We start from the raw sequence: 12,133 nt of genomic DNA on the forward strand, positions 1-12,133 counted from the left end.
TCTGTCACCAGGCTGGAGTGCAATGGCATGATCTCAGCTCACCACAGCCTCTGCCTCCCTGGTTCAAGTGATTCTCCTGCCTCAGCCTCCCGAGTAGCTGGGATTACAGGTGTGCACCACCATGCCTGGCTAATTTTTGTATTTTTAGTAGAAACAGGTTCTCACCACGTTGGTCAGGATGGTCTCGATCTCTTGACCTCGTGATCCACCCGCCTCGGCCTCCCAAAGTGCTGGGTTCACAGGCGTGAGCAACTGCGTCGGCCTATATATGCTTTCTAATGGCTTGGTGAATAAATGATGAAATGTTCCTGCCCACCTCCTTGTGAAGAAAGGGTGGACAAGGCCACCTGCCCAGCCTAAGGATGGAGGAAGCGTGCAACATGCACACTCACAGAAATGGCATCCACAGCTTGAGGCACTGGAGGCATGTGGAGAAATAGCTGCAGGCCTACGACAGACCTTGGGTGTTCATTAATAATGACAGCCGGGTGCGCTGACTCATGCTTGTAATCCCAGCGCTTTGGGAGGCTGAGGAGGGAGGATCACTTGAGCCCAGGATTTTGAGAACAGCCTGGGCAATATAGTGAGACTCTGTCTCTACAAAATAATAATAATAAATAATTTGCTTCCCTGTCTCTGCAACACCCTCCACTTGCATGTCCCAAAAAAGCAGAATTGGTCAGCTATAAAACGCTGTTAGCCATGCCCCTTCCTCCTTTCCCATCTTTAAGCACAGTTGCTGAATTACTGCACCTAACAGTAATAATAAGAGCTAATATTCATTGAGCACTTACTGTGTGCCAGGCAATATTGTAAGTGCCTCACATACACAAACTCCTTTAACCCTCACAACAATCCCAGGAAGTCGTCATAATCATTATCTCCATTTTTTTCTTTTTCTTTTTTTATTTTTAGAGAGAAGAAGTCTCACTCTGTTACCCAGGCTGGAGTGCGGTGGCACGATCTCGGCTCACTGCAACCTCCGCTTCGCGGGGTCTAGCAATTCTCCTCCCTCAGCCTCCCGAGTAGCTGGGAACACAGGTGCACGTTGCTAGACGCAGCTAATTTTTTGTATTTCACTAGAGACAGGGTTTCACTGCGTTGCCCAGGCTGGTCTCAGACACCTGAGCTCAGGCAATCCACCTATCTCGGCCTCTCAAAGTGCTGGCGTGATTTTCCAGATCAGAGGAAGCTGAGATAAAGATTATGTAACTGTCTAAGGTCATACAGCAAATAACTGCAATTCCTGGAACCCAAATCCCAGATGTCTGGTTCCAAAGCCGGTGTTCTTTATTCTATTCTGCCTCTGCCAAACAAAACCCAAACCAAAAATGTCTTTTTTTTTTTTTTTGAGTTGGAGTTTCGCTCTTGTTACCCAGGCTGGAGGGCAATGGTGCAATCTCGGCTCACCTCAACCTCCGCCTCCTGGGTTCAGGCAATTCTCCTGCCTCAGCTTCCTGAGTAGCTGGGAACACAGGCACACACCACCAGACCCAGCTAATTTTTTGTATTTTTTTTTTTTTAGTAGAGACGGGGTTTCACCATTTTGACCAGGATGGTCTCGATCTCTTGACCTCGTGATCCACCCGCCTCGGCCTCCCAAAGAAATGTCTTCTTCAGAATATCTTCATAGAATGTGACCGACAGCATTTCCCCATCTACTATTAGGAGTTCAACTGCAAATAGCCACACAGAGCACCTTTGCATAAAACTGCCCCCAGCATGGCTGCTCACACTGTCGTGAATATCTTTCTTATGAAAACCCCTGCGGCAAATTCCTCAGTGGCTCAGAGCTAAGAGAAAGTTGACCCTCTTGGTCTTCTAGGCTTCTTGTCTCCTTCCTTTCAGTGGATAGTGATAGTTAAGTAATTCATGAAGTTTCTTTCTTTCCTCTGGCTGCCAGGAAGCTCAGAGATAAAGCTGATTGTTTATTTTAGTATCTTCTGCTCTCCTGCTAATCTCGGTCACCTCCCTCTCTGCTTTCGCTGAATTTATTCTCCTTCTATCTTTTTTTCCCGGGGTGCCAGATTTACTTGGACTTGTGTTTATGGTAAGATACCCCAAAACCTTTTGCAAATAATGTAGGGGTTCAAACATCGTCATTTTAAAAAGCAGACTCTGTTACTTTGGTCTGGGCAGGAACAAATGTCCAGTCCTCTCAGCCTCTACCCACAAGCTGCTGCTTCGTTCCCTCCCTTTAGCTACACTCGCCAAATTACCATCCCCTTCCCAAGCATGGAAGCCTTCTTTTTCAGGTTCTGAGATGATGTATGATGGACACCCTGGCATCACAGCTGCAGTGTTTGTGGACTGCCTCTGCCCCAGGACCTCTAGGGTCCGCTTCCCCCATGAGTGAGATAAGGGGACTGAATTCCATCAATGTTCTCAGACTTTTTAAACTTTTCCTCCACAGATTCTTCCTCAAGCACATCTCGGCCAGCCAAAGATTGTGTTGAATTTTATGTTCCGTGGGTTTCTTTCCAAGTGGATATGGCGAACATATTAAAAATGCTTTCTCAATCCACAGTCTTTCTCCCAGCCCCACTGCAGCATGTGGTATTTTTAATGCCCAGCGTTGATTCCCGTTTCTTCTGGTGATACATCCCAATTTTCCTTTGGGGAATGACCATTTATCCCTTTGATGCAGTCTTAGAAGACCTTTTGGTGAAGGTTCCTGCCTTTCCTAGCCAAACGGTGAGTACATGAGCAACCAGTCCAAGTGGTTGCTCTCTCCCTGGAAGGTGACTTTGGAGCACTATGTCCCAGAGCATAAGCATGGTTCTTTTTTTTCTTTTCTTTTTTTTTAAGATAGGGTTTCTCCATGATGGCCAGGCTGGTCTTGAACTCCTGACCTCAGGTGATCCACCCACCTGACCTCAGGTGATCCATCCATCCATCCTTCCAAAGTGCTAGGATTACAGGCGTGAGCCACCGCACCCGGGCTCCTAAGCATGGTTCTTAAAGACGATGCCTTAAGGATGCATCCATTAGTTCCTGCCACCCAGACCCCAGAGGCTACCTTGTTCTCTGCACTTTTACAGGGTATTCACAGCTTCTCCTTTAGTTCTCCAAGTTGAATAGCCTCTCAATAAATTTCTGTTTTGCTTAAGATAGTCAAGTTGGATTCTGTTGCTTACAACTAAAGAACTCTAACTGAAACACAACCCCCCATACTAAGAATTATTGATCTGGATTATATTTCAAGTCTCCTTTTACCTTTAACAATCTGTGATTCCAGCAACCTCACATAACATAAATTACAGGACATCTAAATCTAGATTTAGGAGAAGAAAAAGAAAAACCTCAAACCCCCAGATAGAAGAGAATAAAAGTTTTGTAGTAGATTGAATAATTGTCTAACAAATATCCACTGCCTCCCCCTCAAACTTGAAGAGAGACATATACTTCTCTAGCCAATTTGTGTTGCACTTTAGCATGTGATTTACTGTAGCCAATGGAATGTGAGTGCGAGAATGTGCCATCTTTGAGCCTAGGCTTTAAGAGTTCTGTGTTTCTGCTCACCCCTAGGAGTTTGCAACCTCCCCCAGGAGAAGAACATGTTTTAGGAAAAATGGGAGTCATATGGAAGTGACTCGAACCCAACTCTCAGCCTGGAGTCAAGCTCAGTCTAGAGAAGCTGAACTCTAGACAACCTGCAGATGCATGAGTAAGAAATAAAGGCTTGCCATGAGGCTTCGAGATTTTTTTTTTTTGTTATGCAGCATCATTACAGCCGTAGCTGACTGATACAGATTTGTCATAGCTTCAGTTTACTTTAAGCCTAACAGTTTTCAGAATCTCTGAGTCTAGGGAGGGATTAGTAAAAGTCCTACCTGCCACTTTGACCTGGTTGGGGGCGCAGGACCTGCAGGGGATCACCTGGAACTCTTCTGCCTGGTACATGGAGTAATCAGTACTTGCAATGACCAGGGTGTCTCCAGGCTTCCACGACTGTACATTATCCTCCAGGTTCAGAATGGTGCTGTTCACATTGGTGTCAATGGTGACTGTGAGTTTCGGCCTCACTGCAACCCAAAACAGGAAAGACTGAGACAGAGCCCTTTGCCCTTGGCAAACGTTTGGCTACCTCTTTTTTCCCTTCCCCTCCCTAAATAAGTAAATGCCAGGTTTGCCTATCCAAAACCCAAATCACTAGCTTACTCCATCCCACTCTTGGTAAAGGTTTTTGAAGTCAACAAAAATCCTACCAGAAAAGAGCCATTCATTAGCTCTGGGCAGAGGAATTTTCCACTAACTTCTTAGCTGGAGTTAAACGTGGCTGCCTCACCCCACCCACTTTGCTAAAGATGTAAAACAAATACAGTTCCTCTCAACTATTATTTTCGGTAGCCATAAACCTCTCCCCCTAAACTTTCATTCCTAATGACTGCCTTCTGGAGATGGCCAAGTGCCTCCGAGAACAACCCGACCATTTCCAATCTTTTCTAACAAGCACCTTTGGAACTGGGCTTAAAATAATAGCACCCAAAAAAGCATAAAGCTGCACCTCTCTGCAGGGGAAGACGGCTCTCTCCATCTGCACCCTGGCTGTCTTGGACCAGGCCCTTCCCCTTCCTGAAAGACTTATGGGCAGGGTGGGGTTCTGCTGTCTTCTGCCAACTCCAAGGCCCCTCCCACTGCTTCTGTGTCACAAAAGTACTCTCCTCTGGGAGCGCCGTTTCACTGAGACGTCTGGAGGTTGCCTGCGTAGCTGCCAGTTCAAGGAACCGAGCCGCAGCTGCACCTCCGTCCCCGTCAAGGGGCTGCTTACCAGGCTTCCCACAGAGGAACCTCACACGGTAGCTCCTGCAGGCTCGGCCCCGGTCGTAGCAAGCAAACCTATAATCTTGGCCTTTTTTGTAGACAACCTCGGTGTTGAGGTTAACTCCATCCATTGTAGTGGCCTGGGAGTGGTACAGAAATTACAGAGCAAAGTCGCTTTTTTTTTTAATCAAGAAGGAAGGTGATGATTCACGTTCTAAACATGTACTCAGAAGTCTAAAATTGTCCTTGCTGCAACGCTGTATACGATGGCCTGAGATGATTATCCCAGTGATCACCCCCATCGGCTTTGTTATGAGAAAGACAGCCTAAAGTCTTGGAATAAACGCCTGGCCTGAGGTCCTACAGTATATCGAAATGAGGGATTTACTGCTTATGGCTGGGTGAACACTTTACAGGGCATCTAGAATAAGTAGGTGCTCTTTTAGGATCTCGGCTGACCACGTTTTACAATGCGCACCACCGCTGCAGCACCATGAACAGCGGCCAATGGACCCAATGTGTCTCCGCATCCCATGGGGAAGCGTCTTTAAAAAATGCTGATGCCCAGGCCCCATCCTTGGAGTCTCAGATTTGATTGTGTCTGGGGTGCGGCATGGGCATCTGGACTTTTTTTTTTTATCATTTAAAAAATTTACTTCATTCTTTTTAAACTTTTATATTTTTTATAATTTTTTTTCTTTTAAAGAGACGGGGTCTCGCTATGTTGCCCAGGCTGGAGTGCAGCGGCTATTCACAGGTGCAATCCCACTACTGATCAGCACGGGAGTTTTGACCGGCTCCATTTCGGACCTGGGCCGGTTCACCCCTCCTTAGGCAACCTGGTGGTCCCCCATTCCCTGGAGTCACCATATTGATGCCGAACTTAGTGCGGACACCTGATCGGCATAGCGCACTACAGCCCAGAACTCCTGGGCTCAAGCGATCCTCAGCCTCCCGAGTAGCTGGGACTACAGGCACGTGTCACCGTGCCTGGTGGGCATCTGGACTTTTAAAAGTTGCCCAGGTGATTCTAATGGGCAACAAAGTTTGAGAACCACTTTTGTAGTTATAAAGCGAGATGTTTACCTATATCATGTCATCTCATCTTCATAGCAAAACTATGAGGCTGCTGTTAGTTTTATAGACAAGGAAACTGATCCTCAGAGAGGCTCGGTCACTTACCCGGGATCACATAGCCAGGTGGTGGCAGAGCTAAAACTTGAACCCAGACTTCTGTAACTACAATGCAATACTTCTAAGCCCCACCCACTCTTGCCCTAAGGCGCTAGCCACCTACTGTCCTTTGTTCAAATGTCTGCCTCCTCCCACTACATAGTGGGCTCTGGGACGGCAAGGAGCAGGTTTTTGCCCCCTTGTCCCCAGCATTCAGCCCAGGGCCTGGCATACAGTGAGGTCTCAGTGGATGAGGGCTGGCTGGTGAGCAGCCATAAGGCCAGGTGGAGAATTTAGGGAGCAATTCTCCTCCCTACCAGGAGGGCATGATCCCTGCCAGCTGGGGCCCATCCCAGAGCCAGGGTGTGTCTGCATCCTGACCGTGACTGTCATTCAGAGACATGCAATTTAGAGCAAGGCTGCAGCTGTTGTCATCTTTGGCATAGAGACCAAAGGGACCAGACGGGGGTAATAAGGAAGGACAGTACAGCCGATCAAAAAAAAGAAGAGACTTTTTAGGAAACATTGTTCTGAACCCAGCAGATCCGTTATCTTTGGCTTAGAAGGAGAGCCATGTGGATGTGAGTTCAGCCACAATGAAAACTCAGCCATTTCCTGCAAAAACACACTCACACCCACTATCTCAGATGGTCTCTGCAACAGCCAGAGAGACAGGGTTGCAAACTTGCTTTTAGATGGAGGTCAACGCTGATGCTCAGAGGGATTCAGGTGTAAGCTCGAGGTCAGTTAAGGTAAGCCTCCTGACATGTTCCTCTGAGGCAAGCATGTTCATCAGTGGGAGATGCCACAAGATTGAGAACCGAGCCTGAGAGTACCATGGAATGGGCTGGAGATTTCTCCAGGTGCTACATCCAACAGTAATTTCACGAGAGCATCTACCCAATTCTGCTGCTTTTCCTTTTTTCCTTTTTCTATCCTAAAGAGTGACCTCAGTTTTGGAGAAGAGTAGAAAGGAATCCACCATAATTCACAGAAACAGATCTTTAAGTAGACTGAGTTTACTGTTATTTCTGATAATAATAACAAAATAATTATCAATATAACTAATAAATTTATTTCATTTCATTGATTTATTGATTTGAGACAGAGTCTCACTCTGTCTCCCAGGCTGGAGAACAGTGGTGCCATCTTGGCTCACCGCAATCTCCGCCTCTTGGGTTCAAGCCATTCTCCTGCCTCAGCCTCCCGAGTGGCTGGGATTACAGGAACCTGTCACCACATCCACAAATTTATGTAGTTTTAGTAGTGATGTGGTTTCACCACATTGGCCAGGCTGGTCTCAAACTCCTAACCTCAGTTGATCCACCTGCCTTGGCTTCCCAGAGTGTTGGGATTATAGGCATGAGTCACCGTGTCTGGCCAATAAATTAATTTTAAATAATAAAACATTTATGGGCCACTCTCAGTTTGCACATTTCATTGCATTGAATCCACAAAACACGCCCATGAGGAAACAATTATTATCCCTATTTTTACATGTGAGGAAACTGAGACACTAAGTAACAAGACTGTGAGTGAGGTACCCAGGGCACCAAATTTAATTTAAAATCCACTCTCAGGGCCATGCAAAGTGCAGAGTTGGCACTGGAGGGAGCGGGCTTTCTTAAATTCTGCACTGTGGACACCTTGCTGACATGCCAAAGCTCACAAGTGGTAGCGCTGTGATCTCTTTGGCCAACTTAGATCTCTCTGGCTTCAAAATATGTTTTTGTTACCATCAGGCTGCCCCCCAGCCACTGCACTGGCTGCTGTGATGTCCCCCAAGGAAATCTGGGTCCAGTAGATCCCACTGGCCTTGAAGGGTAGCTGGGTTTTAACAGAGAAGGTAAAAGGCAAGAGGATTTTCAGCCAAGGAGAACTAAACGAGGGGCAAGACATAGAAACAGTGTGTTTTTGCTATTATTTTTTTTTTCAGAATCACAAAATATCAGATCTTAGAAAAGCTTTTCTTGAGGTCAGCTGTGCAGTATTCCTGCTTCCTCTTTCTTCCCAACCTGCCTCCTCCAATCTTGCCTAGGTTGCAAATGTCCTTGACGCTCCCCGGCCCAGAGGCTCTGACTATGTCAGCGCATGGCAAGTATCCCGGGACCCACTGTGTATGGCATGGAGCTGGGCACTGGGGGCAGGCACAAGCATGAAGAGGAGCACATAAGAGCTCAGGACTGGGGAGGTGGGGGCACCAGCTGACAAGAGAAAACTGCATTTTAGCAATTGTGGCAAAAATGAGCACGTGGGAAGTTCTGTTTCATTTCAGTCTCTCCCTGGGTTAATTAACAAGGGCATTCAGCTTTTGGCTGATGCATTTGTCACCTTCTAAAAAGGAGAGAATCCTGCCTTTCTCACCTCTTGTGAGCATAGACAAGACTGGCTTTGTTTTTCTGGTTTTGGAAACATCTAGGAGCATATTCTCCATCACCATTTTTACCTTTGATGGATGTAAAGAGATCCTCTAGCTAAGTCTGGGGATGCTCATTGGTGAAAGATTGGTGGCGAGAGTTAGGAATAAGCCTGATCTCTCCAGCGCGACAGCACCTTCTCTTCAGTAGAGATGGAGGCTTGACTTCACCATTGGAGGCACGTGACTCTCACCTTTTAGATGACCAACTCAGTAGACCTTGGTTTTGCCAAGAAAAATCCAAGGGTCTTATTATGGAATTGGGAGTTCTGAATGCTTTCATTGTGGGAAGACTGGCCTGAGCTTCTGAGTAAGGGGACCGCACTGCTGTTGGGTCTTTTATTCCCTGAACCTCAAATAATGGAGAACTTGAACTCAGGGAATGTCTCGCCAAGCGGACTCTTCGTTGGAAGAGAAGGCCTTGCAATATGGCAACAGATTAATAGTTACAGAGTGTAGAGTTGGGTCCCCATGACGGGGCTTGGCTTACGGAGCTCTCAGCCTGGGTTTAATTGTGTGTTTTGAGACACTCAAGGAAGCGCCTGCATCTGTGCTAGGGGCAAAGTAAATGCAAGAATGGGAAATGTCTAAGAAATGCTGTTTTCCTGGCACTGAGAGGTGGTCTTCCAATCAACAGTGTCTGGAGCCAGACGGCTGGCAGAGCAAACACCAGGAGAGATTTGTAGACCATGTAAGCATTCCTTGAGCATTTCCAGAAGCCTTTGGAGAGGGGATATTGGTAAAGAGCTAGGCTTCCTGTGGTCAAGTGAACTGGAGGGATAAGATTATGGCTATTTCAGAATTAAAGCTGGAACATTCAAGGTTATGAGAGAAAATTAAAATCTGGAAAGTATGTGCTATGGGGGATCAGTGCTTTTTGATTCTGTTGGACCCAAGGAGAATCTGCGACTTGCAACTTAATCTGGGCAAATCCTTCTCAATAACATTGAAGCCATGTGAAGGGAAGAGACTTAGCCAAAGAATGAGAAAGTTTTCTCCAGCCTTTGCTAAGTGCAGAACAGAGGATCCTCCCTTGGATAAGTGGTCCTTCCTACGATGCAAGACAGAGGGTGGAAGTTAGTTCTGCCCAGGACGGTGCAGCAGGCTGAAAGCACAGACAGATGGCCTGGGACCTGAGCTGACCTGGGACTTGAGCTTCAAGATTCTAAGAAAAAGTGTTGTACACATGTGGTCCCTATTTTTATTGGCTAAAGGAGGATAATATGGGTGGGGATGGCCTTTCTCAAATGCCATTTTATTTTTTTTTTGAGTTGGAGTCTCGCTCTGTCACCCAGGATGGAGTGCAGTGGCGCGATCCCAGCTCACTGCAACCCCCACCTCCTGGATTCAAGGAATTCTCCTGCCTCAGCCCTCCAAGTAGCTGGAATTACAAGCACCCGCCACTATGCCAAGGTGATTTTTTTTCTCATATTTTTAGTAGAGAGGGGGTTTCACCAGGTTGGGCAGGCTGGTCTCTAACTCCTGACCTCAAGTGATCTGCCCACCTGGGCCTCCCAAAGTGCTGGGATTATAGGCATGATCCACTGAGCCCAGCTCCAGTAGCTCCTAATTCTCCATCAAGCATTTAAGCAGCCTCAGATCTTGTCTTGGAACAAGGCTGGGCATAAGGAAGTGAATCTCATTGACCTTGCCTATTTCTCCTGCCCCTCCTGTGGTGCCCAACGCTCAGTACCCCACTGGCTGAGCTGGTGAATTGTGAGGCCTGTGTATTTACTCAACACTTTCTTGATGCAGCCAACTGAGAACATCAAGGTCCCCTTCAGATGGAATTAACTCCAAGTGAAGATTTTGAGCAAACACTGTCCATTCTATGAATGCTGGCTTTGATTTAGCTCAGTCGAGAACAAGGCCACGTGTGTGTTCTCCATCTGGGCTGGCCTGGCCTGTACCCCAAATCCTAGCTGCATCCTATGCACTCAAGGTCCCTAAGGAAATCAACTGGGAAGTGAGGCTGGGCAGGCCAAACCCATCCCTGCGGTGGGGGCACTCTCAGCCATGGCTGAAGAGGCAAGTTAAAGAGAAGGAACTCAGAAGCTGGACTCAGGAGAGAACCAGTCCTCGCTTTTGGGCAGACAGTAAGCCTCTGCTTCAGTCTCTAAAGTGGGTACGGGACTCTTTGGCTGACCTACCTCACAGGAGGGACACGAGAATCACAACACCCAAGTGACAAGAATGTCTGTGATCTAGAGAGTCTTCTTCAAAACAGCACATTTCTATTTTCTGTTTTTGCTGTGAGTTTGGTACCTGTATATCAATGGGACGATTGCAGATTTTTCCCGGGTGAGCTGTCCAGAGGTCTGAGATTTTCTCCCCACCTTTAGTCTGAGATACTTTATCATGGTCAAACCACTCCGTCCACTCCACATCTAGGCAAAAAGCAAACAGCAGAGTCAGACAGAAGTTACCTGTGAGGGCAAGTCACACTCAGTGTGGCCTCCCAGCATCCTTGGCACCACAGGAACTGAATATTACCTGTCCGTGGTTGCACCAGGCTGGGGTTTGGGTGGCTCTCAACAATCTGCCTATTCTCCCACGTTTTAATTAAAAATGAGTTTCTCTTAATGAGGTTTCTTACTTTTGTAAAAGCAATTTATGTTCTGGGTTATTGCAAAAGCAAATAAACAAAGAGAAAAGAAAGAAAACCCATCTGTAAATCCATTATCCAAGGACTGCAAGTACGATTGCTGCCTTCTGCAGTCCCTGTGTGTGCTGTAGGCTATTTGAAGGTCAGGTTCCGTTCCTATCTGCGTTTCCTGTTCAGTGCCACTGCCTGGCACATCAAAGATATTCTGTGAACTAAGCTGAATGTCACAGGCCCCAGCTGAGATGAAATTCAAATCTTAACCAGGGGAGAACACCCTTTTGGGTTACGGGCTAAAGTGGCTTGATTAATTAAAGACAATTTTCAGCTGCACATTTTTAGTTGATCCTGCAAAAGTTACAGCGGTCCGACTGGTATAAGGTAAATCTAGTTCTGCAAAGACAGTGATTTCTGGTCTTCCATCCCACTGTTACGTGTCACCAAGTTGTCTGAAACGCCTCACCTTGAACCCACTCGCTGGACAAAGAAACATTGAAGTATTCTCCATGCTCAGTCTGGAACAATTTGAATACTCGGGCAGCGGCGGAGCCCCGGTGTCCTGTCAGAGAAACCGGATCCTTTAGGAACTGGACAGGTCCCCAGACTAAAAAAGTTGTAATTCCAAGGCAAGGAAACCCCCTACACACATGGACACTGACTCATTTATTTACAAATATATATATATATTTTAAAGATGGGGTTTCACCATGATGGCCAGGCTGGTCTTGAACTCCTGACCTCAGGTGATCCACCCACCACAGCCTCCCAAAGTGCTAGGATTACAGGCGTGAGCCACCGCGCCCGGCCTTATTTACAAATATTTTTTAAGTAAATAAAAGAAAATCAAGACATTCATTCACTTGGGAAACAGATTATTGTCCATTCTTTTGTGTCAGTTTTGAAAGTTTAGTTCCAGCCTCCCAGCAAATTCAGATTGTAGAGCTCTAGCATGTCTCACGGGCTGAATTCCTCCTGGGCATTAGAGCTGCAGCACTGCCCGCAGCCTGTGCTGGGCAAAGGAGGCTCCACTGTGTCCTGAAAACCTATCTAAAGTGTTGTTTTAGCTCTTTTTATAATTTTTTTTGAGACGGAGCCTCACTCTGTTGCCCAGGCTGGAGTGCAGTGGCGTGATCTCCTCCCAAGTAGCTGGGAATACAGCCACCTGCCACCATGCGTGG

General features: G+C 46.8%; 1 protein-coding gene across 2 annotated transcripts in view; it reads right to left on the bottom strand.

Annotated features, from left to right (window-relative positions):
* Window positions 1-12,133, bottom strand: part of LOC108289667 (cell migration inducing hyaluronidase 1) — a 177,089-nt gene that overhangs the window by 54,775 nt on the left and 110,181 nt on the right. For both annotated transcript variants that reach the window (XM_037731596.1, XM_017509183.2), the window contains 4 exons: window positions 11,419-11,514; window positions 10,619-10,740; window positions 4,772-4,904; window positions 3,834-4,025 (listed from right to left, as the gene is read on the bottom strand). In XM_037731596.1, the coding sequence (XP_037587524.1) occupies window positions 3,834-4,025; window positions 4,772-4,904; window positions 10,619-10,740; window positions 11,419-11,514 (543 nt within the window). The remainder of the gene's footprint in view (window positions 1-3,833; window positions 4,026-4,771; window positions 4,905-10,618; window positions 10,741-11,418; window positions 11,515-12,133) is intronic.

This window comes from Cebus imitator, unplaced genomic scaffold (assembly GCF_001604975.1).
Source record: "Cebus imitator isolate Cc_AM_T3 unplaced genomic scaffold, Cebus_imitator-1.0 Scaffold410, whole genome shotgun sequence".
In the NCBI taxonomy this organism is placed as follows: domain Eukaryota; kingdom Metazoa; phylum Chordata; class Mammalia; order Primates; family Cebidae; genus Cebus; species Cebus imitator.